General features: G+C 40.7%; 1 protein-coding gene across 6 annotated transcripts in view; it reads left to right on the forward strand.

Moving 5' to 3' along the window:
* The first annotated feature begins 2,647 nt into the window (after positions 1–2,647).
* GRIA2 (glutamate ionotropic receptor AMPA type subunit 2) overlaps positions 2,648–26,635 on the forward strand; it is an 88,664-nt gene continuing 64,676 nt past the window's right edge. For 2 of the 6 annotated variants that reach the window (XM_059844449.1, XM_059844450.1), the window contains exons 1-2: positions 2,649–3,003; positions 3,342–3,482. In XM_059844449.1, coding sequence (XP_059700432.1) covers positions 2,916–3,003; positions 3,342–3,482 — 229 coding nt within the window. In that variant the 5' untranslated portion in view covers positions 2,649–2,915. Of the gene's footprint in view, positions 3,004–3,341; positions 3,483–26,635 lie in introns of all 6 variants that reach the window. The other 4 variants (XR_009486222.1, XM_059844445.1, XM_059844447.1 and 1 more) reach the window with 3 other exon arrangements.

Consider the following 26,635-nt stretch of genomic DNA (forward strand, 5'->3'; position numbering starts at 1 on the left):
TCTTTTCCAAGTTTTTTTCTGCATCTCGTATTCAACTGATGAAACATATGAACATTTAGTTGAACTGCAGCCACTGTCTCAACCAGGATTGTGCCAGGATGAATTGCAGAGGAAATGTATTCCTGATAAATTATACTTCTGATTAGCGCATATATCAGCTCTTTCCCTCACCATCTTCTACCTTACATTCAGAATATCCATTAGACAGTATTAAATTGCTAAAGCAAGTATAGCCATGATTCTTTGCAGTAATAGCAAACCTCTCTTGGAGTTCTATGGAATCAAGATTAAGCACTTTGGCTTTTCAGGAGTCTGACATCTTATTATTTGGTATCTGGACTTCTGTCATCTGCTATTGTTTTCATTGTTACTGCACTGCTATGTTGCTTTCAACAAGTGACGGATGCTTATTATTAAAAGTCTCCCCACTGATGCTTTGTTCACATTCTAAACTAATGCATTTTTATATGAGCTCCTTTCACAGATTCAGAAGAATGCATATAAGAATATAATCTTCTGTTTTTAAGAATACAATCTTTACTTGCGCCTTGCAAGATTCTTTTCCCTTGAGAAAAAAAGTATTGAACGTGATTCCCAGTAATGTAGTCTGATTTTCTCATGCACAGTGTTAATATCTATTCTTAGTACATGGTCATAAATTACTATCACCTATCAATTTCCTTTTCCTCCTTTGCCCAATTGCATTTTTTCAATTAGCACAGGATTGTTATAAAAAATAGAGAGTTGAAGAAGACTTTTTTATCATCGACATTTTTTACTATTACTAAAATCTGATTGAACTGTTTCCTTGGTGATTGACTCGCCCATGCTGTCCTTTTGTACTTACTCATATCAGTTGAAAGCTTTTATTTTTCCCTGTCACACTAACAGTGGAACATGGCCACATAGTCTGACTATTCTTTTCTACATGTTCTGATGTGGTGATACAAATTTGGAGTAATACATGCACATATATACATGCTCACAATTCTGAAATGGAAAAATATGCATTAGAAAATCAGCAACCATTATTTCATTTTTATGTTTTGCATCACCAAAATCCTTTTTATATTTTAGGTTATTATGCAGTTATAATGTATAATGGCAAATTTGATTTTTTTTTATTATAACATATTAAAATACAGAGATCTTTGAGATCTTTGCTTCATTTTAACCTAATTTTTTATACATAAGGGGATGCTTTAGATGTCAGTGAAAAAAAGAAAAACAAAACATAAAATTTATCTATACTTCTGTTAAAGATTGGCAGTTTTACACTAAAATATTTATTAAAAGTAAATGTCTGTACATCTCATTTTCCAGGATGCATGCCCTGGGTACGACCTGAATAGAAGCTTTCCCCTGACAGCGTCATCTGTTGATTCTCACGGTGATGCTGCCTGCCCCTTCCACAGAATTCAACAGCAGGTTTTACTAGGCAGTGCAAAATGTGGCTTCTGGGAGACACCAGGCTGGGGGGAGAAAGTGAGGAAGGGCTGTAGCAACTCTGCCATTCCACCCAGATAAGCCCATAGGGGCTTTATGCTCAGGTTGTTAAAGCTTGCTCTCTTTTTCAGGCTCATCTCATTTTGTGGGTGAGAGAGAGAAGATGAGACAAGAGCAGAAAAAAGCTTGCACAGGATTTCCTGGTGAAATGACTCAAATGAAATAAAACTCATCATGAATTAGTAATGAGTAAAGGGACTAAATTTACCAACTTCCTATATGTTCAGGATATGTGCTCGTACTGACATCTGAATACCTGAAGCTTTGACACCCTCCTCCTGGAAAGGAGAATTTTAAAAATAAGTAATAATAGTAATAAAAATAAAAATTAAGAAAAAGAGGAAAGGTAATTAATTGCAAGATCAGTATCCTTTCCTATGTAAATATTTACCAGCATTGTTAACTAAATATAAGTTAATAAAAAATATGCCAGAAAATTATTATTTAGTAGCAAATTCATTGTCATGGTCACAGTAATGCTACACTGCCTTTTCTTCTATAAAATGTGTGTGTATGTGTGTGTGTGGTGCAGAGCAACAGACTTTGTGCCAAACTGAGAAATGTAAATTTAGCTTGCAGTAAATAGCATGTCTAGCTAATACAGCTGGAACCCATTTTGGAAAGGGAAAAAAAAAAAAAAAGGGAAAAAAAATCCCCATTATGCATGAAAATGAAATACCAGAATGGCTTTGACTCTTCCTGCAAATCAACCTTTATGGTTTGGGTTTAGCAGCTGAAACAAACCAAAATTTAAAAAAAATAAAATAAATTAGCTTTTCAGGTGTCTCTGTGAGGTGGGGAAGGCCGGTGAAATGGAATAAATAAATAAATAAATAAATAAGGAAGTAAATAAATAAATAAATAAGTGGGACGATCTCCCCGAAGTGAGGCCGCTGTCCGCGGTGCTGGAGGCGGGCGGGCGGGCGCGCGGAGGGGCGGGGCGCGGCGCGCAGGGGGCGCGGCGGGCGCGCTCCCGCCGGGGCCGGTTCCGCGCAGGCGCCGCCGCCGCCGCCTCGCCGGGAGCGCCGCCCGCCCGTTGAGTGCGAGGAGCGCGGGCGAGCGCGTGCGAGGGCAGGGCAGGGCCGGGCCGGGCCGGGCGGCGGGAGCGCAGCGGGCACCGCCGGCACCCCCATCCCGCTCAGCGTCCCCATCCCGCTCAGCGTCCCCATCCCGCTCAGCGCCGGAGCCGTCAGCAGCAGCAGCAGCAGCTCCTCGGACAGCGGCTTCTCCCGCGCCCGCCGCGGGGCTCTTCTCGTTCCTTCCCTCCCGTGGCTCGCTTGCTCCCGCCGGCCGCTCGCCCGGAGCGCACGGGATCTAATTTGCTGACGAGCGCGCTCCGCGGAGGAGGAGGAGAAGGAAGAAGAAAGGGCTGTTTCCGTGGCTTTGTGGATGCTCTACTTTTCCTGGAAATGCAAAAGATTATGCATATTTCTGTCTTCCTGGCTCCTGTGTTGTGGGGACTGATCTGGGGGGTCAATTCTAACAGCATACAGATCGGTAGGTGCCCGCATTTGGGGGGACCCCGCTCTCCTCCCGGCGGATCTTCCGATCCCTCATCCCCGCCGCTGTCACTCGGGCATTCCTGTCATGTCGCCGCGCTCCCAGTCCCGCCGCGGTGCCCGCCGGCCGCCGGCGAGGTCCCCTCGCCTTTTCCCCGGCCACGGCGCCCGGCCCCCGCGCCCCCCGACACGGGACGGAGCCACGGCCGGGAGCGCTCCGGCAGCGGCGCCCTCCGGCACCCGCGCCCAGCCCAGCCCCGCGGCGGGCAGAGACCTGGCCCCGGCGCCGCTCCGCCGGTGCCCCCGCCCGCCTGACGCGTGTGTGTTTCCCTGCAGGGGGGCTGTTCCCGAGGGGCGCCGATCAGGAGTACAGCGCGTTTCGGGTAGGGATGGTTCAGTATTCCACCTCGGAGTTCAGGCTGACTCCCCACATCGACAACCTGGAGGTGGCCAACAGTTTCGCCGTCACCAACGCCTGTGAGTAGTGGGCGCTGCCAGCCTGCCGTGGCGGCGGGGGCGGGGCGGCTGCGAGCGGTGCGGCGGGGGTGTGTGTGGGTGCGTGTGTGCGGGGGTGTGCGGGGTACGTGTCTGTGTGTCTGTGCGCGGGGTACGAGTGTGTGCGGGGGTGTGTGCGGGGCGCGGTACGGGGGGGAGCCGCCCCGCCGCCGAGCCAGGTGCGGGAGCGCCCGGCCCCGTGCGATGGGGACGCGGGGGTCTCCGTGCGCCCCCGCAGCTCTCCGGGAGGTGTAAAATGGTTCCCGGCGGCTCCCCCCGCGCGTTATGTAAGGCTGCGCGGCCCCGGGGCTGCCCGCAGCGCTCCCCCGCCGCCCCGGGGCTGCCCGCGGGCTGCGGAGCACCTCGCTACTGGCGCGGGCAGAGCCGGGGCCCCCTCGGGCCAGCAGCGAGGGGTGCGGAGCGGGCAGCGGGGGGCGATCAGCCATTTTACACCGCGCTGCTGCGGGCTCCATCTCTCCATCTCTCCATCTCTCCATCTCGCCCCCCGCACGCAGCGCTCGTGGGCGGCCGCGCTCGCCGCCCGCTCTGCCTCTCCGGGAGCCCGCCGCCCCCGCGGTTCTTCTCCGGGGCCGTGCCCGGCTCCGCCCTCGGCTCGGCGGGGCCCGGCCGCACGCGTGCCGCGGGGCGCGGAGCACATGCGTTGCGCGGCAGGCCATGGGGAAGGCGGGGCGGGGCAGCGCGGCCGTGGTAGCGCGAAGAGAAGAGCCCCGGGCGGGCGGCGAGTCCCGCAGCGGTGCGCGCTTCTGCCGCCTGCCGCTCGGGCCGGCGGAGCCGTGTGACCCCGCGGAGCGGCGGGGCCGGCCCGGCGGAGCGTGCCCAGGCGTGCGGTCAGGCGCGCCTGGCACTGCCCGTGCCCGGGTGGGAGCGGGGAGCCGCGGCCGGCGTTCCCAGGGCGCTGAGGCGTGCCCGCCTTTGCCCCGCTGCCCTCCCTGCCGCCCGTGCCCGGTCCCGGCGAACCGGAGGTCCCTACAGCGGCGCGGGCTGCAGCGAGCAGTGAGCTCTGTCGGTGCCGTGCCGGCCGCTCCCGCCCAGCGCCGCGCTCGCCCCAGGCGTTCTCTCGTCCCTCCTGGAAAAAAGGCGTAAGGGACACTGAATCTGGAGGTTAGCTGTCAGCGGGAGCTGTTTCCCTCCATTGGAGACCTTATTTTAGTCCCCCGATTCAGCCACCCCGTGCGGTGGTGCTGAAGAGGGGCGGCTTGGCACAGACGCTGGGATAGGTGGTGCAAGAGCTCAACGCAAGGAGCTTTCAGTGGCATGTGGGAGGGTAGGAGAATATGGAATCCACAACTGAAGGCAAAAAAGGTCAGAGTATGTAATAAGCCACGGTAATGCTAAATTGTTAATCTTTGCAAACTGCTTAGATAGTTCTTCCTTTCTTAGATAATGGGGGTTTGTATCAACCAGAACCGCACGTGGTCAGTATTTGCAGATGATGTTACTTGGACTGTTGATGAAGTAAGTGTAGCAGTTACATGGCAGTCTGCAAAAATGTGACGATGTGTTTCTCAAATCTGTGAAGTTAACAAGACCCTGAAAACATGTTTTGCAAAACCCCAGATATTTCCTAGTAGCAGTAGAGACGAGCATAGTCATCTTGTCTTTGAGAAACTAAAGGTTACACATTTTTGTTCAAGATTATCAAGTGCTTTTGACCAGCATTTGTGTGCATACATTAGCCTTGTTCTTGTCTCTTGTGGAGAACTACAATACTCAGATACTATGTGTGGGCTGTAGACTGCAGTGGAGGACTTTGAGGCTTCCAAGAGAAGGGAGATGGATGCTATTCATGTCTTGGATTTTCCTTTGTCTGAACATTGTCCCATGCTTCAATTTTCAAGCAGTTTGAAGATCTCCAAATTAAGACATTAAAATGTACTTGTTTTTCCATCACCTCAGTTACCACCGATGTTGTAGTCAAGTTATCTTGTGCATTGGATTTAATTGACTAGTGAAGCATGTGCTAAAAATATGTACAGTATCCCCTCAATTACCTTCCCAGAAGGGTTTGACTGGAGAACAAGGAGTTCCGAAGACAGATATTTGGCTTACAAGAAGTAGAATTTAGGAGCTGATTGTAGAGCACTGCATGCAAAATGGTTGAGAAGAATCCATCTCTTTTTGACCCCTCTGTGCTTGTTCTCATTTGAAATAGTGAATGTTCTGCAGGTTGGTTTTGTTAGGATTTTTTTTTTTTTTTTGGGGGGGTGGGGTGTTGTTTTTTCTTTTACACCTACATTGTTTCATACTGCTCCTAACCAGCAGTATGAAACAATGTAGGTGTAAAAGAAGGTCACAGAAATGTAGGATCATATGAATCTGAAAATGCTTCAGTATTTACCTGGGTGTTTCACTCCAACAAGGCAATTGTCTTGCACAGAAATGTAGTGGCAGATCTATACCATAATAGAAATTATGACCTTTTTCTGCCCCAAACTGGCCACCCAAATATTTTGGCTCTTGATTTAAATCCCTGAGCCAGCTGTGTTTCAGGCTGCAGAAGCTCTGGCTGGTGTGGCAGAGGTGGGGTGCAGCCCTGCCCGCTGGTCCCGACCTGGCACTTGCAGGTGGCAGTTGGCAGCACCAGTGGTCCCCTGTGCCACCCTGCTGGGGCCCAGCCTGCTTCCCTCCCACCCTGGTAGCCTCAGGGAAACAGCACACTGCTCCATCTGCTTTAAAAACAAACAAGCAAACAAAAAGCCCACTGCAAAAATATGTAAAAGTCTTCAAACTAATTTTCGGTGCTTGCTCGGAGTTTGTTGATGGAGCAGATGGTTTTTAGATGAGCCAGTGTTGCTGGTACTACTTTGGAATTAGATTCCTAAACTTCAGAGAGGAGGAGATGGTCACATACTCCTGAGTAATGTTCCAAGCAGTGATACTACTCAGTCATTTAAAGGTGGGCAAAAAATGGGTGTAGGAGTGGACACTCTGTGAGTAGGTAGCCTTAACTCATGTAATGACTTGCACTTTGGTGGGAATTTCACTTCAGCACCAAGAGATCATGTCATGATGAACATTTTGCATGACAGCACACTGGGCCCCAATTCTACTGATTTTGACCAAGGTGGACAGGCCACTTTCATGTAACGTGGGAAAGGAACCCAACTCAATTATGTTCAGAAAGCAGCCATAAAAATAGTTTGTTGGACTGTTGCATCTCTGCAAAGCTGTTGTGGGAGTAGCTGTTGGAGTCTAATTGCAGTTTGACACTTAGTAAGTCAGCATCACTAGGAAGCCTGGTGGTTTAGATTGAGAGGTGGTGGGCTTTTTTTTCAGAGTAATGGCACAATTAAGAGCAGTGTTTACTGCCATGACTGCAGTTGTAGCTTTCAAGAGAAGTGGGCTGGGCTTAGCCCTGTGTGAGTTTTCTTGGTTCATTCTAACAGAACCTCCTCTGTTCTGTTTGTTTGGTTTAACAGCTGGAGCAAAGGTACAGCTTTGGAGGTGATTCACAGGGCAGAATGGAGCATATCCAAACCACTGGAACATATCCAGACCACTGGACTTCATTGTCCTTCAGCACAGTGTAACTGAGTCTAGTGTAATTGAAGGAGTGTTGACCATCAGTGATACCAGATTTTTAAAAAGCTTTTAATTCTGTCAGAACAAGACAGGAGGAAAGTGATGAAGGTGAAGTCCCTTCCTCTTGAATCTGCCTACCAACAACTTCAGGGGTAGTTGTATTGTGTTCTCACATTATTTTAGAATTGAGAGGATATTGGAGTCACTTAAAGAGAGGTTTCCTATGGAGTACTGTAAAACTGCCATAATGATAACAAGTTTTCTGTGTGGTAGTTTGAGCACAGAGGTTAGATATGTACAATCTTGGATGTTTAATCCTGCTGGCTCAAGAGTCAGTGTTGAGCTCTGCTGTTTTAAATCAAGTCTTACAGCTCTGCAGGGATCACTGCACCATGACATTGTGACAAGGGGATGCTGATTCATGCATAAACCTTAGATCCTTTCATTATATCTTCAACCAGCAGCTTTGAAAACCTATGAATATCTGGCATGTTGCAACTTGAGAGTCATGGCAAAGGTTTCCTCAACCATTTTGGGATATAATGCTATAGCTTTCATTCTTAAAGAAATAGCATTGAGCATAATGCTGACAAAATGCTTTAAGAATAAGCAAAAATAAATATCCTTTAATGGGAAGGATGGAAAAAATTTAGATATGTTTATTTGAATTAAAATTACTGTGGACCAAGCCTAAAGGTATTTTACAATAAATTATTAGAACTGATTTTAAGGAAAGGAGGAATTTATTAGCTGCTTGTGTTTCAGTTCATTTGTATTTTTGGTCCTTCTCATTTCCTTTTCACTATAAGACATTTCTCAGGCTCAGTGAGCAGATGTGAAATAGGTTTTGTGCCTCCTTGTAATTAAAACAGTGAGGATCAGATGAGTTTCTGCAGTAAAATGATACAATAAAACCAGGATGTAGCCTCCTGTGATTTTTCTTCTCTCAAAACATTTCTCCTCTGGAAATTGATCTCTGTAGCAAACTTTAAACATTCTTTCACTCCCGAGAGTTCTTCATAAAGAAACCTGGGGTATTTATTGTGTGTCAGAGCTGTCCCTGCTGTGCATCTTTGTGCCTGGCTCACAGACCATTTTCACACAGCCGTGGCCCAGAGTGTGGGCAGGTCCAAACCCAACATTTTTCTCTTGCCTGCTTGACTTTCCAAATTCATATTATGTGATTATGGAAATAATTTTGTCCATAATATCTGAAAAATTTTACCATGCAGTTTTGAATACAGCACAAATATATATTTTACTCCTACAAATCTGAAAGTGAGTTATGTTTAGTAGTAGTTTGTGAGTAGTTTGGCAATCAAGCCTTAAATATGCCAATCAAGCTGGCAAATAAACCAATGTTATCAATCTCTTCATGTGTTTATATGTAATTTTATTCATACATAATATGTGAAAATGTATTAATTTTTTTTCTGTTTATGCTAATGAAAGTTTTAATTTACACTGACTTCAACAGGTGTGATTGACTGCACATAGCTGGGGATTTACTTAACTCCTTGTGTACATAACACTTCCTTTACTATCCTGTATGTGTTATGCACCCAAACCGAGCACCACTGCACTGAGTGATGCTGTTACAGCTGGTTTCATCAGTTCTTTTCTTCAAGCTTCTCATGATTATACTTTTGAGAATTAAGGCATATTTAATGGATAAATAATTCGATAATTACTAGGAAAATATATAATACCTGGGAATGTATTAGTTTGAAAATACATTAAACAGATAAAGATTATTCTATTTTCATTATTTTGAAAATTCATATGGCATAATTTATCAGGCAACTTCTATGAAAACATGATTAAATTATTAAAAAACTGTTTTCTTAAGGAAAATATAATTTTAAATTATTAATTGAAATTAAAATCCTAAATACTGATAGGACTAATTTTCAGGAGGCTACAAAGAGGACTGAACCCAGTAAACATAAAAGTGTATATGTACATATATAGATAGATATGCATGTGTGTATACACACAGGTATATGTGAGGGTACACAAATATATAGTTAAAAGAGTGAGCAGCAGTTTGTTTTGGATGTCAGATAAATCAAAACCAGAACATTAGGTACACTCTACAATTCATTTTCTGAAGAGGATTATCTGAGACCACTTAATAGCAAGCTAATTTATCCCTTTAAATCATGTTCTTGTGCCTGTGAGCCAGGTGAATTAAAAATTTTGTATAGTGAAGGCTCATGCCCATATTCTGGAAACAATGTTACAACAGCTCAAGCCAAGGAATGTCACGTCAGACTGAAAATAACACTGAAAACATACCCAAGTAGGTGAAAAATGCAGTTGCATAACTCAAACTCTCTCTATATGTATATGTGAATGGGTTTTTTATCTGACAGCTAACTGAAATTTCTGTTTCTGAAATGAACAAGAGATATGTCCCATTATTTTTTAACTGATCATTACATTTATCAGAACATGAATACAGTGGCATCTGCTTTTAAAAGACTGTGGACAAGGGATTAATTCCTTTTGCCAAGTAAGTTTCTAAAAAGGTATAGGGCAGAGGTCTGTATGTTTTTATACAACATATAAAGGTTTGTGGACCATCATTGTTATTTTGTTTTGAAACCTTAATGTTTTCCTTTGGTAAGTTCATAAAAAGAATTTGCATTGACTACAAATGTATATAAAGTGTAACCTTATTAAACTGAAAAAAGAGCTTTTATTGAAATTAGTAAATAATTTCAATAATGAATTTTATATGGATGAGCAATAAGGAGTGAATAAATTCATCAGATGAACGTAGTGAAGGCATACTGTGAACCAGCTCAGCAGTAAGGAGTACAAGCAGGTTTTAAATAACCACATGTTGAACAAATTCGTACTGAACCTCCTAAAATCAATAACTGGTCTTAAAATACAGCTGTTGTCTTTAATTTGGGTGCACTTCCACAGTGGTATAGATGTCTTTTGAAGTAATGCTTTTTCTTCTTTATCTATCTGTATATAGGGCCATCTCAGCACAATTTTTACTTTCTAATGCAGTGCTGCTGTGCCTCCTTGCTTAACAATTATTAGACCACAGATCTTTGATTTTTTTTTTTTTTAATTTTTTAAATAGTTTTAAGAAAAGTTCTGAAGTCAGTCAGTTTATGGGGAGTTTACCCTTTTCCCCCACCAAAGTCCCCATTTGGGCAATGAATATACAGAGGTAACATTTCCATCCTGAACCTGACTTAATGTACAGATACCTGATGCATTTTCCAATGGCTAGTCACATTATGAAAGTGTGAAAACAAATTTAAAAGGCAGAGATATTCACAGTGATTCTACAGCAAGGTGTCCTTCAGCTCCAGCTATTGCTGTCTCCCACCACCTGCTCCCAAACCTGAGAAATTATTGGGATTTTTTTGAGGGTTTAAATGTTACGCACAGTTCAACTAAAGGTGACAGACTCAAGCTAAAGAAATGTCTTATTTCAACTCTAATCTACTGTTTTATTTGATATCAGAGGAAAAATATTCAGATCTGTATTAATTCTTGAATCAGTGTGGTTGATTTGTATATTTGGGATGCTGGCTCTGCAATGGAATTGCCAGTCACTTCAGTTAGTCCATGAACAACTTACTGGGCCTTGTTGCACGTGGAAATAGCATCTTCATTGCTTAACTACAGAAGAGAAGTGTGCTTGCATTTCACTGCTGACCAAAAAAAAAAAAAAAAAGTACTTTATTTTGCCATTTGTGTTTTAAAATGGGCATATTTTCCCCCAAGGATTCTTCCAGTGAACAAGAGTAGGGCAAAATTCTGTCAAATGTTCAAATGCCCTGACTCATAAATGCATAGTTGTACAACTGTTAGAAGAGTTTCAAAGCTCAATAAGGAACAGAGGCTTGTTTTATAAAACGTTCAAAATAGGTATTTGAACATGAGTTTACTATACTATATTACCTATTCAGTTTAATCTCAAGTTTAGTAATATTGGAAAAATACTGGAAAAAAATAGATTTCATTCTACATTTTTTCAAGCTGCTGTGGTTAAGGCTGTAATGCCACTGTAATTTCTCCTCAGTATAAAAGAGTTTAGAAGTTTGCAAACATGGCTTGGGCTAGAAAAAACGCCTGTTTATTACAAATGGTGTGAACTGATTCTCTTTCACACACTTTGAGGATAACAAACAACAGATTGTTTCTAAGCACATGGTGTGATAGAAAATTTAAATAGCAATCTGATAGGTAATGCAGTGATTTTTTTCATTGTCTGTATAGGGAAGACTGTTTTTGGGGCTCATGTCAGCAACAGGGCAAGAGAGCTCAGCAGAACAGCTTTGCACCTGCTTTGCAGGGTGGAGAAGGGAGTTGTTTTCTTTGCTTTTCTGCCTTTTATGAATGTATTTGGAAGTTATAGAACTCCAGTTTAATCCATAAAATTAAAATGCTAATATGCTTTACCATTCCATGTAATGTGGATCTAAATTATTTGAATGTGTTGTATTTCCTTGTATATGTGTAAACTATCTCAGAATGTCTGCAAATGTATGCTGATGAAATAGACTGTACAGCTCTGAACAAGCCAGATTAATTTGTTAATAATCTCATAAATCTTTGAAATTGAGGTTGTTGAGGGGTAGCTTGCTCAGAATGTTTCTTCCTGATACTAGTTATGAGGGGTTTTTCTGACAAAATGTCTTCCAAGCCAAAATGCTGATTTATATTTTTTTTTATTTTCCCCTCTATGAAAGTCACAAATTCCATTACGCCGTGCTATTACAGTCTCAGAGGGGGTTCTCTGTACAAATGTGAGTTCTGGCAAGCAGCAAAATGCTCCTGCGTGACTGTACCTTGGGCAGAGACCTACAGACACTTGGGAGTTTATTCCAGGTGTCATATTTGTAAAGCAGGGTGAACCATTGGCATGGTTAGTGCGTACCAAGCACATGCTTGAGTGAGCTACACCAATGCTACTTAGAGCAAGAGGAGAATTGATCCACGGTGCAATTACAGGGAGTGGGTAGCAGAATCGTAGAGGATATAACTTACTTATTGTACTTCTTTTGTTCATGTCAGGCAGAAGACCTGAATTTTAGACCTTTGTCTTTCATTTTCAAGTTGAATGCCCTTTGCACTTGTTTTGATGTCAGAATCCCTCGCCGTCTCTTCTTCATTTTTCCTGCCTCAATTAATTTTTGTTAAAAATCCTTATTAATCCTAAATTTTTCCTGATGCAGGAAGGAAAAAGTAACTGAGCTTTTGGAAGCAGGAAGACAATTTCTTGCCCTTTGTTGTTATGATGAAGCATAGGGGAAAAAGCCCTGTTAGGAAAATTCAGTTATAATACTTTAAACAATTACTCAACCAACAAATATTAATGGGCCAGACTTACATACAGCTTTAAACTTTTGAAGTCATTTTAACTGAATAGTTGGAAATTTAATCATATAATTTTATTTTATTGAAGGACTAGGTGGATTTAAGGGATCAAGGAGATGAGAATATGAGTCACTACATATTATATATTGCAGTATAAGTGGGGTTTTAATTTCACTCACAGCTTTACATCTGCTCCATCTGAAGGTGCTTTCATTTGGTGAGAGTGGAACATGCTGAAATTCTGCAGAGTCGTGACTGAAAAGTTATTCAGTGCTTTTACCCACTAATAGGATTTGTTGATGTATTCAGCAACCTGATCCAGTGATCTGGAGTCCAGACCAATTAGACCAGGCTATTTTCACCCAACCAAATAAATGCTCAAGCTTCTGCTAATGGCAGTAGAAACACAACCAAATCCAAAAAATTAAATTACTTACTTTTTTCTGTATAAATGTAGAAGATGGATTTGGTTCTTTTGTATATGAAAAGAGACAGGGATTAAACAATTCCTAAAAAGGGCAATAATGTTTGAGCACCTCTCTGACCTACACAATATTTTTTGCAAACAGAAAGTTTGCAAAACTTTCTGTTTGCAAAAAATGTTTTACAAACATGTGTTCATGTAAGACCCCTTGTTTATTTGTTTATTTGATTGGGGTTTCTTACTTGTTTATGCTTTCCTTAAGTTCTTTGTCAGGTTTCAGTCTGGAAATCTAATTTAGAAAGATTTTTAGACTGCTTCAACTTAGTTTAAGTATGTAAATAGAACTGCTAGCTAAAAATTGAAGAGTTTTGCCTATGCCTCTGCTTCTGTAGGTGATGGGAAAAAAACATGTTGCTTAATCCTCTTTTTTTTTTTTTTTGCTTCATTTGATCTTGGATATTATTATTTAATGAAATCTGTGCATAAACTTGAAATTTTAATTTTCTCTTAACTCTTTTTTTTTTATTTGTAGTGAAGTGTGTTTTACCTTGACTGTGTAAAACCAAGTAGCATATTTCTGCTGTAGAAATAAGCAAGCATCTATGGGCTGCAAATACTGATTTTGTTAGCAAGTGGAGCACTTAATATTTCTTTGAGCTTATCTCCTTACTTCTATTTCAATATGATAAAACCAGACTATATTCTTCAAGGTGTCCATTTGCGGAGGACACTTCTTAATTCACCTGCAGTTAAAATTCCTCAAGACCCAGCTTGTGATATTCATGCTGCCTTGTGTGACCTCAAGGGGCAGCTCCAGAAAAGGGGAATGTCAAATGTTCTGTGGCACATCTGGCAGCCTAGGAAGGTCCTTCAGGTACTCCAGTGTTTGAAATGGTGCTTGGAACATGTATTTTGTAACATCAGTAACCTCCTCAGTTTCATAAGGAAATAGCAAGTCTGTAAACACCCAAACAGCTTTTAGAAGCCCTGACATTTTTGTGAGTACTGTTGCAATTAGTTGGTTTTTGTAGAGGAAAGCGCAGATCATATTAAGTCATGACTTTGGCATTCCAGAGAAACACAGATTCTAGGATGGTATGTGCCTGTTCCACCACACTGAAGGACCTCCAGCATTATTCCATCTAGTTTTGTTCTTCTGGGTAGGCAAAAAAGATTACTTCAAGATTTTTGTTTGCCTTTCTGTATGGAAGTGTTTCCGGCTTCCTGCTGAACCCGTGAATACAGTGCTTCTGTCAGGGTTGTGACTTCAAGCATTACTTTTTATTTTCTGGTACACAGAATCCTGATTTCCTGTGCCAGTGTTTCTGGCTGTATCTTGTATCCCAGGAACTTGCAGTGTTCAATTTTTGCTGGAATTCATTGTTACATGACATCTTGAGGTGTGTATGTTGTGATACATAGGAGCAATTTTAAAAACTAAGTATCAACTGCCTTAAAAAACAAACCTGTTAGGAAAAATGTTCACTTGGCTTGCTCTTCTCTTCATATTGGTGATGAATTCAACAATGTAGATTTATTTAATTCTGAAGGTTTTTTATTTCTTCTTTTGTTCGTTTGGTGAGGTTTTTCCTTCTTCTGTCCTCATAGTGCTTAAAACAATTGTCCAAAACTATTGTTGCTACTACTGAATTATTAAAAAGACTGAAAATAATTGTGCTAATTATTTAACTGTGACACATTGGTGGTTTCATAGCAAGATATTTGTGCCTTTAAGTTTGCCTTATTTAGTAAATGTCCTTTGAAACTTCCCGAGGAAGCTAGCAATGTTCACATGGTTAATTTAGTCACAGCACTGCAGATTGCTTAGCAACTTCTGGTTTGTGCACTGCAGTTGAACTGTATTTGCTTTTGATCTAATTTTTTCCCCTTCAAGAAAAATTCTGCCTTATTTTTCTGTAGGGTTCTTTTTTCCTTCTTTCATTTTTTCCAACTAGCTAAATGTACCAAAAAAAGCTTTTTCAGGAGCCCTAGTCCGTCTCATTAAGGTTGTCTTCTGATTTCAGGGTTTGGTTTCAAGAACTCCTTGCTCAGTGACTGATTCTACTTAGGATACAGATCCATTGTGTGAGAGATGTAAATTGGATTTTTAATTTGTTTTTCTGAATGCTTGAAGTTGTAGTACTCAAGACATCTCATCTTGTTACAAATAAGTTTTTTAGCTGTGTATGAGAGTACCAAAGGAGAGACTGTAATTTGACAGGCCAGGAAGAGGTGTGCCTCACTAGCTGATATGCTGGAGGAGAGTTTTTACTGTTCAGATTTGTCCTATACATCCTTCCAGGCTTTTAAGACGGGGCAGATGTGTGCATTTCAATTTATCTTGCTTCTGGGATTTCTGTTAATTTCTCCTTCTGTAATTCTTTGAGGTTTTATATAATTTTGATGAGTCCTTACTAGCTGTGGTGAATCTCTAGTTCTCTTCCATACAGTGCCAGGACTGAGCAGTTCCCCAGGTGGTTTGGAAACTTTGGGAAATGTGTCATCCTACACATGTCAAAGTGGAAACATTCAAGGGTCCAGGTATAGCTCAAAGCTGGAAGCCTCTGTGTCACCCAGTCTCAGGGGTGTGAATCAGCTGCCTCTCAGTGAAACTGGCAATAGCACCTACTGGAACAGACATCAAGTCAGCCTAAGAGACACAAAGCTCCTGTTTAGAAGCTTCCAGTTGAAAGGGTCAGAGTTGAATCTGCTCCTCTCTCCTCTGTGGTGAGAGGAGCAGCTCTGAGGCAAAGGAGGTGGGATTACTGAGCTGCTTTCTGAGCTCTAATGGGTTGAAGCACTCTGGTTGTAATGGTGCTTTGGGTGCTGTGCTGATCTGCCACCTTGAAGTTGGAGCATTCCAAGGGTGGAAGAACCAGTGGGAGAGTCTAGGAGCTCAGAGGGTGGTAGAGAAGAGGAGCTGACTTTTTGCCTTACCTTTGGAACAAGTTTGGGCTTTACCCCCCAACAAGGTTAGGAGGGTATTTTCAAACCCATGAAAAGACAAGCAGTTGTACACTCAGGTCTCCTTTTCTCTGGGATGTACTAACCTTAGGGTTTCTCATTAGATTGAAGTGCTTCATCTGATTTTGTCCTAGTAGATCTGTAGTTTTGAACCTGATGTTGCAGCAGAAAATATGGGTTGTTGCCTCCCTTAGGAGGAATTAGAATGTAGTTGTTTTTTTTTAATTAGTTCTGTATTATGCTGGAGGTACACTTGGTAAGATCTGCTGGATATTTTAGGTGGCTGTTAAGGCTGTTTGTTTTTTAAGTTTCACTGGCTATGTTCAACATAGTACTTGCTATTCCCATGGGTCTAGTCACTTGTTTCTAGATTACATTCAAGGGAGGGAGTTGAATCTCTAGAGGTCTGCATAAGTTTAGTTCTGGCTATGTGAGTCAAAGTTTCTTCTTGTTTAGCTGTCAGGACAGCTACATTTATGGACACTTAAGATAACAGGCACTAGATTTAAAGATTAGAAACCTGTTGACAGGATGTTTTTTATGTTGGATGCTGAACTTTCAATATGCTTTTCATGATGTGTCAAACAGCCTGTTTTATCCAAAATATTTGCTGAAGGAACTTGTCAGAAAATGAGAAAGTGAATTATATTTTTGAATTTTATTTTCCTTTTGGACATCAGGTGAAATAAGATAACCTTGCTTTTTCCTATATAATTTTCATGCAGGGAATCCTTAATTCATATCATGGTTCATTTCTCTGAAAGAGGAAGTAGGAGAGAGCAGTGAAGTACTCGGATTTTTTTGCTCTCCCCTTTTCTGGAATACTGAGCACAAAGAATGGAAGTTTAATTTAGGGTAAAGTTTACAAGAAAAATACATTTCTATTGCCCTTTAGAGGCACATAATATGTGTTATATACTATGCCTATTTTTCATTTCCTGTAAAAACAGGAAGGAACATTTCAAGGAAAAGCATGCTTACAAACAAAACAGTCTTGTCAAGGTCTGAATTATTCATACATAGGATGAAAAGTGAGTGATTTAAACCTGCTAGTCTGAATAAGAGCATGAATCACTGTAGTGCTATGCTGTTAAATAGCAAACGAGGGTATCAAAAGATAAATGAACAGAGCAGCCTTGTTCTGGTGTGCCCATACCTTTTTACAGGCAATGAAATAACAAGGATCACAAAATATTATGCAGCCCTCTGGAATAGATTTACTAGATTTTTCTTCAAAATCTCTATTCAACTGATGTAACTTGCCCTGACAGCTACTACAGGGCTGAATCCTGAGAGGTCCAGTGTACCTGAGCCTGCCAGCAGTAGTTATCTGTGATTCACAGGCCTTGTGCTGGCCTTCCCCTGCATCTGACTGTGGTTCATCCCCTCTGCTGCTCACCCAGGTAAGTATGAAAAACAAAATACCTGGAAAATATTTGGCTTTTTAAGTTAAGAATGAACATTACAAAGAGTTCACTCTGGGCTGAATTAAACAGGGGGTTCCCTATGACTAAATTACTACAGCTGATGTCAGGTAGAGGCTGTAGTTCTAAATCTGTGGCAATCTCCACTGGCTCTCAGTGCACACACCCATTCTGCCTTCTGTCTGTCTGGATTTCCTTCCCACACAGAGTGGTGCTTCTGAAGGGACAGTCAGTGCTCTGCCACCCTCCCAAATGTCAAAAAGAACTCTTGTCCAGACCAGAGGTGCTCTCCAGGCTCATAGATCAGTTGAACACAGGTACTCAAAATTGAATAGAAAGCACGGTCCTTATGGAAAGCATACTATTTCCTTAGGCAGCAGTACTAGCAGCTAGGAATAATTCATTTGGAATACATCAACTGCTTGGCCTTAAGAAACTATGAATAGTAGAAAAATATAGGAATTCTGACAATTTTCCAGATGGAAATGCTGTTGAACCATTGCTTGTACAAATAATCTGCAAAGAAATATTCCTCTGCAGATTATTTGAAAACGTGATATAAGAGAAATGTTGTTGAACAGAACAGTCTAGACTGAAGGTCTGCACCCTTTCCTGTAACTAAAATTATTCCTCCTGAGGAATATTTTTGAATCTTTAGGCATATATCTTCCCTCATAGTGATTGTCATGGAGTTTTTCTTTTTTTGAGAAATGGTTGCTTTAAATCACATCTAGTTCTAATTCACAGTAAGCTGTAATTACATTTTTTTTAAAGGAATAATTTCAATTAAGTCATCAGCATTATGGCTGAGTTTTCTGATAAAATGGCAGGTAGCAGGTAATGATTCCTCTAAAATATCCCCTTGATGGTATTTCTTTCAAGCTTTTAAGTTTTTTTTCACAAACTTTTTAACACCAAGTGAAACAAAACAAGCCAAAATGTCTCTCTCCAGGAAATACATGAGTGTATACCATCCTGAGGTGACGATAATCTGCCACATTTAAGATTCAATCAACATATAGAGCAAAGAATAACTTTTTTGTTCACCCTCTCTGCATGGCTGAGAAAATGTGCACAAGAAGGATTTTTTTTTCAGTGACAATTGAAGCTCGTAATGTAGTGGTTTCGTTTTTTTTAATTTCTAATTTCATGTTTTGGAATTTGGGATGATAGTCATTTAACAGAAGCTTAACCTATAGCCATTTTGTGAGTGAAAATTACATTGTAATAGAGAAGAGAGAGAAGAGAGCTCTTTTTCTTGCTGCCGTGACCTTAGGCTTCCTTCTTGTAGGCAGAAGTTGCAAGCAGTTGAGTTAAAAGTAGGGAGATGTGTCAGTTTTAAAGAAATTTATAAATGTGATGTATATTGTGAAGGGATTGAGGAGATTTATTGTAACTCTTGATGTCGTGTTTTTGGAGTCCTTCAAAATATAAGGTTTTTTTAAAAGTGCAAGGAGAAACAAACAATTCAGCTTGAAAATTTGTGAAGTCATTTTTCAATAGCATATAAAAGAATATTTGTTACAAAGGAATAAGCCATGGTGATTATCTGCTTAGCATGAGCTATTCCAGCTTTAAATAAACTTTCTGAGTATTTATTTTGCAACTTGCAAGGGCTTTTCTCTGACTTCTGGTAATGCCCGATAACTTGCTGTCATCTGGTGGGCTTACCTCCTTAGTTACCAGCTGCAGCAGCACTCCAGCTTTGGATCTCTGCCCCTTAGCCACAGGCAATGCCCAGGTGTGGTTTAGGAAAAGTGGAGTCCAGGACCTGTTTGCAGTAGGAAATTGGATTTGGCCACCATGATTCTAAGGGAAGGGTGAGTGGCTGTTTGAATGGAAGTTTCCCAGCCAGAGGCAGTGGGGATGGGGAATGCATAGGGAATGCATCTTGTTTGCTGTGTCACTCTTGTATTCGCTATTTTGGGACATCAGGGACTTGCCTGGCATATTGTAGGTGACTTCCAATCTGCTTTATGTCCTGCTCCTGTGAGTTTCTGGATTGTCCAGATCCCCCCAGTAGAACAGATGATCTGTCAGAAGTCCATCACAGGCTGGAGTGAATGGGGCATGTGTTAGGAGTGCCTCAGTTTGAAATTCTTCTTTGCATAGGAGGACCAGAGAGGAAAGCCTTGTCAGTGTGACAGAATTAAGGACAGGCTTGAGTTCACACCAGTGTTCCAGATTTCCTGCCTTCCACTCCAGGAATTATGATACAGAGAGCTTCCAGAACTTTTTTGCCATTCTCCTTGTATGACTTAGCCTTTGCTCTGGAATATTTGATAATATGAACCAACATGCTCCTACATGCATGCTTTTGGTTCTGCAAAAGATGACTTCTTATGTGCAAAAGAATATACAAAACACAAAGCAGATATTACTGACTTGCTTTACATTTAGCTTAATGGAAGGAAATCTCCAGAGAAAGGTGTAATATTGCTTTCCTGGTAATACATTAAAATCTTTTACTCTGGTTGCAATGGTCTGTGGTTTCATGTTGCATTTATTCTCAGGTTTGCTAGTTTGTAAAAAAAAATTGGCTAAAATGAAGAAGAAAGAAAAATGCAGTTGCTGGGCTATCAAGAAAATTCCATGCACTTTTCTGACAAAATATTCTGAATGCACTGTGGTGTACCCTGCAGGGAAAGTGGGTGCAGTTTTTCCTATGCTTTTCTGGAATTCTTATTAATATTAACTTCTAGCAATGCATTAGAGTGGCATTACAAACCCCAGAGCCTGTTTCAGATGCTCATGCTGCCAAGTTCAATCCATGTGTAAGTTATAGACATGATAGTTTTTCTGGGAGAAAAATACATGGCTATTTTAAGAGCACTCTTGTGCTGTTTGCTTTGCTGTTTTTTTCACCTCACGAAACATTACCAGAAGTGAAATGTTTGATATAAGAAATTGATTGTTTTACTGGGTCTGATTTAGCCCTGAATGGAAACAGTGGTGTTTGCATTATTCTGTTCCAGTGGTGTGTAATTCTAGTTGGGGATTTGATATTTCCCCTCAAGAAGGAATGTAAATTGGGCTGAAGAGTGGCTTTTTGCTACCAAGCTACAGTTTGAGGGCTTTCTTGTATCAGTCCTTCATTTACAGTAGTGTTTGGTAGGTTTCAAAAGGCCTTGCAATACTTTGAAGACTGACCCTTTTTTCAAGGATCCACTAGGCTTTAAAAATGAACTGATGCTTGAAATGGACTTGTCTTCAAGCCCCAGTGATTCTTGAGGGATTATTTTGTGGTCTTATTTTCTGTGTGCTTTTTTGGGGATTATTTTTTTTTTCATTAAATTGTTCCTTTTAAATTATTTCCTGAAATATTTAGTTCACATTATGCTCAAGTTGAACAGAATATATATGCTCTGGAATAAATGGTTTAAATATTAATCCTTAGGGAAGACAATGGAAAGGGAAATGCCTCTGCCACTCAATTTGCAGCATGGCATGAAACAGTCAGTTACAAAGGTGAAGATCCTGGCTCCAAATGCAAGCTACTGTCAGATGTAAGTTGTTATAATCATGTCCTGTAAGTCCCACCACTGCAACCCATGCCATTGTAAGTCAGTGTACAGAAGGTTTGCAATCTGATTGTGAACCAGTGCTTTTTCTCAACTCCCGCTATTCATTTCAGATGATTTAATTTTCCTCAAGGGTATCATACTCCCATGCCAAAGGGAGTGTTGAAGATAGTGATAGAGATTAACAGTTTTTGTAATATTGCATTTAACCTGATGTCTTATCTGTCAGTAGTTCTGGGGGATTTGAACTCCATAGCCTTTTTATAATTTTTTTTTTTTTTTTTTGCATCTGATGCTATAATATGAGATTGCTAATCTGAGATGACTTTGTTCAGTGGTCCAAAAGCCTGTAAGCAGGCACTGAAAGTGATGGCTGTACCCTTGGTAACTGCTGTGATAAAGCCCCTCAGCAGCTAACTAAAAACTACCCTGTGCTGCAGAGCATCATCTGCATTTATTTGCATTAGCTTTATGTCTGGATTTCCCTGAATGTATTGCAGGGGTATTGTGTTAGGCACTGCACAGCTCTGTAGTAAGTGCCAGTTCTTGGCCCAAAAAGCCCAGAACTGAAGTATTTGAGGGAGACTGAAGAACTTTCTTGCTCTTTTTGCAGTGTGAAAGAGGGTTGGAGGGAGATTAAATTATTTACTCAAGGTCACAATGTTGTCTACAACAGAGCTGGAAATGAGTCTAGATTTCCTAAGGGCTGGTGAGAAAGTAAGAGTGCTGTTTGACAGAAAAAATAATTGTTTTGACATTAGTTTCCTTTGTAATGAGTGAGGGAAAACAATCAATCAGAAATTTCTTATGGGTAAGGAAAAAAGACAAAGTTGAAGACTGGGAGAAACATAATAAGATAAAATAGGCAGGAAAAAGAGAGAGAAGCATGTCAGAGCATTTTTATGAAAGAGGGAAGAAACAAAGTCATTTTTCCTCAGCTGGATTTAGGTCCTCGAACCAATGTATTGTTTTAAGTAAGCTCCAATTAGAGAACACTTGTCTTTTCTTTGTGCTTGTGATCTGGAATGCTATTTTAGGACTTGGTTTGCTGTTGTTTTTTTGGGGGTGTTTTTTGGCATGAGAGGAAAAGGGAAATGAGGAAAAGATAGACTACCTCATCTCTGAGGTAGTTACTGCATCTCTGCTTTTGGACAAGAATCATCTGTTCTGTTCTGTTCTGTTACTGCATTACACTGCTCTGTTCTGTTTGTTACTGCATTACACTGCTTTTGGACAAGAATCATTACATTCCAGAACTTGAATAATTAAAATTTAACTCTTATGTGTCCTCTGTGTTGCAGAAGAGTCTCATTAAAGCACAAAAAGTAGAAAAATCTGGGTTTTTTCAGGCGTATATGCTTTAAAGGAGGTGTAAATTCACATGCATATTTTAAGTATATTTATTATTTCCATTTTAATACTAAATTTCCGGCTGGTGATACTAAAAGGGCTTACATTTTAATGATACAGTTACTGTTTATTTTATGATTAATGGGAGTAGTTCTTTAGAATCGTTTCCTTGCTGACATCAGTAACTTTCACATTTTCCTGGTTGTACTGGTGGCTACACAGTAGTTATGAACATAAGGGAATAAGTTTGAGGGATATGTTACAAGTAACAAGATTCTGGTTCCATTTCTTATTATCTAAGAAGAACTCAGATGTTTTTGGAATTTTCATAGTCTTCTTCCATAGACCTCTGACCAGGTAGCATTAGTCTTTGATTGATCCAGTAAATTTTAGGCTACTAACCTTGACTAATGAGTGTAAAGGAGAAAATCACAAATCTTAGCTGGTTCCTGTGTCAGCAACTTGTCAGTAGTAGGAGATTTATGTTCTCAAGTTTGTTACTTCAGCTACCAGATTAGGCTCACCCCAAAAGAAGGAGAGAAGGTTGGCTCCCTAAATGGTGAAATAATTTTTCCTGCTATTTGTTACTGTTTTGTATCACTGGTGTTTATTGCAAAAGGCTTGATTAAATTATGTGCATCTGGTCTTGTGGGAAACAGAATATTCTTTAGGAAATAGCAAGTTGGCCTTTATCAAACTGAAATGGTCTTAAAGGACCAGAAACTTAAAATACAGTCATTCCTGCTAGCTCAAGTTGCATTTTTGAACTCAAAAAACCAAATGTTAAACTTCACCAATAATAATTCTGTCTTAGGGAAATTTAATTTTGCTTCTTCCATTTTAGAAAATGAAAAAGTTTCGCAGGGATCAGAGCAGTCTGTAAAACAAGAAGAGTGCAATAAAGAAGACCAGTCCTATCCTCTTAGTATTGCTATTTTAATTGAACTTGAATGAAGTGTGTTGAGTCTGTGTTCCTGGGTATCACATGACTAATAGGTATTTCAGCTGCTGTACTTCTCTCCTAAAGCTAAAAATATAATCCAAATAATTTTGACTCAATGGTCACAATTCACCCTGTGATGCTGACAGGTGAAAAAGGAGCAGAAGGTGCACCTGTGAATCGCTTTAATAATCTGTCTAAATCATCAGTCATTGATTTCCTCTAGGTCTAAACAGCTGCTCATATCTTACAGAATATTTGGTCATGTTTTTTTGGGATTCATTTAATCTTTCCCCCTTAGTTCAGCCTCTGCTCTAAATCCTTTTCTTACATTTGAAGTACCTCAGTAGCCTGGAAATGTGTTGTTTTTCTTTATCACATCATTATTTTCTTCAAAGGGTTTGAAGAAAATGAAGTCTCATTTATCCTGATTTTCTGCTAGTTTATTTTCAGATGCCAGCAGGTATTTTGTAATAGCAAGTACACATCTCTATAGCTGGCTTTTCTTTTTTATTTGGTCTGTCTAGAAAATAGAATGACTGAACATCTCAGACAGAAATTTCTCTCCAGAATATATTTCACTTTAAGGGCATATATTTGTATCTGTAAAATCATCTACCTAAAATCTTGGCACTGAAGAGAACTAGTGGTTTGCCAAGAAGGTGATCAGTAGAAACGTTGCAGAGCTGCTGTGTGCATATTAATGGAATGCCAGCCAGTGAAGCAGTGGATATTTCTGGGTTTTAGTATAATGTTGCTGCATTGGTGTCAATTTTCTCAATGTATCCATAAGTATGCTGCCCTAAGTCCTTCTAACATTTGATGCTGTTTCCTTACTGTCATTTTAATACCTTACTTTGATTTAAAGGTTGATACAGTTTTTATATTCTGAAAATCCCTGTTAGAAAAACACTATTCCAGGCTAGTCATCATTCTCCCTTTCCTTTTGCCTAGTTTGGAATTTTCAGACTCATTGCAAATTTCTGCTAATGTAAATAAGAACATTGACATTTCTAATACCTCTTGAGAGGGTTGATGCTCTCAGCTGCTCTCCTGTGTCATACTGCCTGTATCTGACCTAATGGCCTCTTTTTTGTGATCTGCATTTTGCTGTGATTTGGAAAAACTGGCATTCATTCACTGCCAACTCCCAACCTGTGTGCTGGGATTTAAAGGGCTTTGATGGGTTCCTTTCTGAGACTGCCATGCACCAAACTATAATTCACAATGACTTCCTCTTCCATAGGTCCTTTCAGTGCTTAAAACTCTTTCTTGGAATGTAGACAATATACCAGAAAGTACCAAATTCACTGCAAGCCCTGTCTCCCCAAAGGACCATTAAAAAAGATTGCTTTTCTCCTCTGACTGATCTGCCAGTACTTGGATGGAGCATTCAGGACCTTAAGTGAACCTGTTAGAAGGGATCTGATCACAGGCAGTGTGTCAGCCTTTCCTGAAAGCCTTGCTCCTTTGGATCCTAGTTCTATTCAGGTGCATTTAGGATGTTTTTTCAGTGAAGCCACTCAACTGTACCTCCATTCTTATAAATTGAGACTGAAATGTGCATGGTGAGGATGGATCCCCACTAAAGGTTATATGGATAATTATAATAATGGTGGCTGACTACTGCAGTTGCATTTGTAAATGAGTTGATTTTCCAAAGATAAGTATTCCAGGCCTTTGAATACAAAAAGAAGTATTTTTCTTTTGCAAGAATTACCCCTACGAGGACTTCTGTTCATTTTAATGATTTCTAAGGTGTTAGCCCCACTGCTGGTTTCAGTGCTGCTTAAGAATCTGAAATAGCAGATGGCACTCTCTTCTTTGTGCTCTCATTGCCCCCTCTCTGGTTTGGGGGCCCTAGTGAATCTGCCAGTGGGACTCATTTGGTATCAGCTGATAGTGCAGCCCCAGGTGCTTCCAAAAGCCAGTTGCCAAGGAGCATCATCACCATTCAAGGGACAAAGAACTGTAGGGCTGGGCAACTTCATGTGCTGAAACTGAGAGTTGTTGAGGTCGTGCCATATTAAACTGAGGCAGAAAATCAGTTTATAAAGGATTTCCAGCTGGGCACCTCTGAGAATAGCAGCCTGTCAGCAATGACACAGCATTCTTTCTAGCTGTAGTACAGAAAGAGAAAAGGGACACCTTCAATGGTTAAGCTCTTTGGCAGGGGAAAACAGCAAGGAATGTACAACAAAATACTTTAGCTGGATAAATTGCACTTTACCAGTGATGATTTTGCATTTTTGTTTCTTGTCTTTGCCTTTACTTTTCACATAAAATAATTTTTTTAATAATAACTATTTGTTTCATCTGTCTCCCTCTTTCCATCTACAGTTAACAATTTTGCCTTTCTTTTCTGGCTTCTCCTTTCTTATTTATAGAAAGTTGTATGAGGTCATTCAATTTTTTCATATAAATTCTCATTCTGTGGGGATAAGTATAAGGTACATCTAAAGGTATATAAAAAACCTACAAAACCAGAGGTTTGTACAGTCTGCTGTGAGAACATTAGGGCACAAGTTGTCTTTGATCTATGTTGTGCTGTATTGATTTAACTTTTAGTCCACTAATTAATATTATAACTGTTTGGCCTCTAGGACATAATCTTTGAAATCAGGCCTACTATTTCAGCTTTTTTTTTTTTTTTATTTATAGCAAAGGCTTTGTTTCTTAGGGAATATTGCAGTGCATCCACAGTAGAGTTATGCTGTCATAATCAAGTGTCATTAATTCTGGTACAGTTTGTGCTGGGAGTTGGGTTTTTTTCTCCCACAAAATACCTCTCTCTGAAATGTTACTGAGGCTTTCAGCATAACAGCCCACTCTGTAGGATGTGCTGCTGATACTGTGCAGTAGCTGCAGCTTAGCAACTGGTGATGATAATGTTAAATGACATTCCTTCTGCAGTGATGGAAACTCTGAGGCTGTCTACACAGACATTCTCAACAAAGGTTAGGGTGGCCTAGCTAAAGTCATACAGTTAATGTGCATTTTAAAACCTCCTCAGAAGGTGAATTAAACCTCCTTCATTCCTGTATGCTGGAGTCCAAAGAGAATTTCAGTGTGCTTTTTGTCATGTGCAGCTGTCATGGCTGAGCTCCTGAATGTGAGACTCACTCATTACTGATGAGAGTTGTCTAGTTAGGAGTGGGTCAAAGACAGAGAGTGACCTAGATGAGAAGATTTTGTAGTCTTAGTCAGCTCTACTGCTTGTGATTTGTGTATGAAACTTGGGAAGTTTTCTGAATGTAGTCAAGAAGCTGGCAATGTGGACAGCTTACAACTCAGCACTTGCTGCAGTGCCACCATCAAAAGGACTTAAAAAATTCAATAGGGCAAACAAAGAACTTGAAAGTAAAAGAAAATGAACCGTTATTCAATTCTTCAGATGTATAATTCTTTCATGGAGTATCACAGTCTGAGTTGTATCCCTGAAAAGGAATCTGAGACAGAGTGAGCTTTTTAATGGAGTAGATGTGATGAACATAGGTCAAGTTGCATTTTTTACCTAAAATATAATTAATGCTTGAGATACCCTTTGCTTAAGGTTCTTTGCTCATGCTTGCTCCAAATTTTGCTTTCATGGTTGTCATTTGAATTTTTCAAGGAAAGCT

This window comes from Haemorhous mexicanus, chromosome 4 (genome assembly GCF_027477595.1).
Source record: "Haemorhous mexicanus isolate bHaeMex1 chromosome 4, bHaeMex1.pri, whole genome shotgun sequence".
NCBI classification, from domain to species: Eukaryota; Metazoa; Chordata; class Aves; order Passeriformes; family Fringillidae; genus Haemorhous; species Haemorhous mexicanus.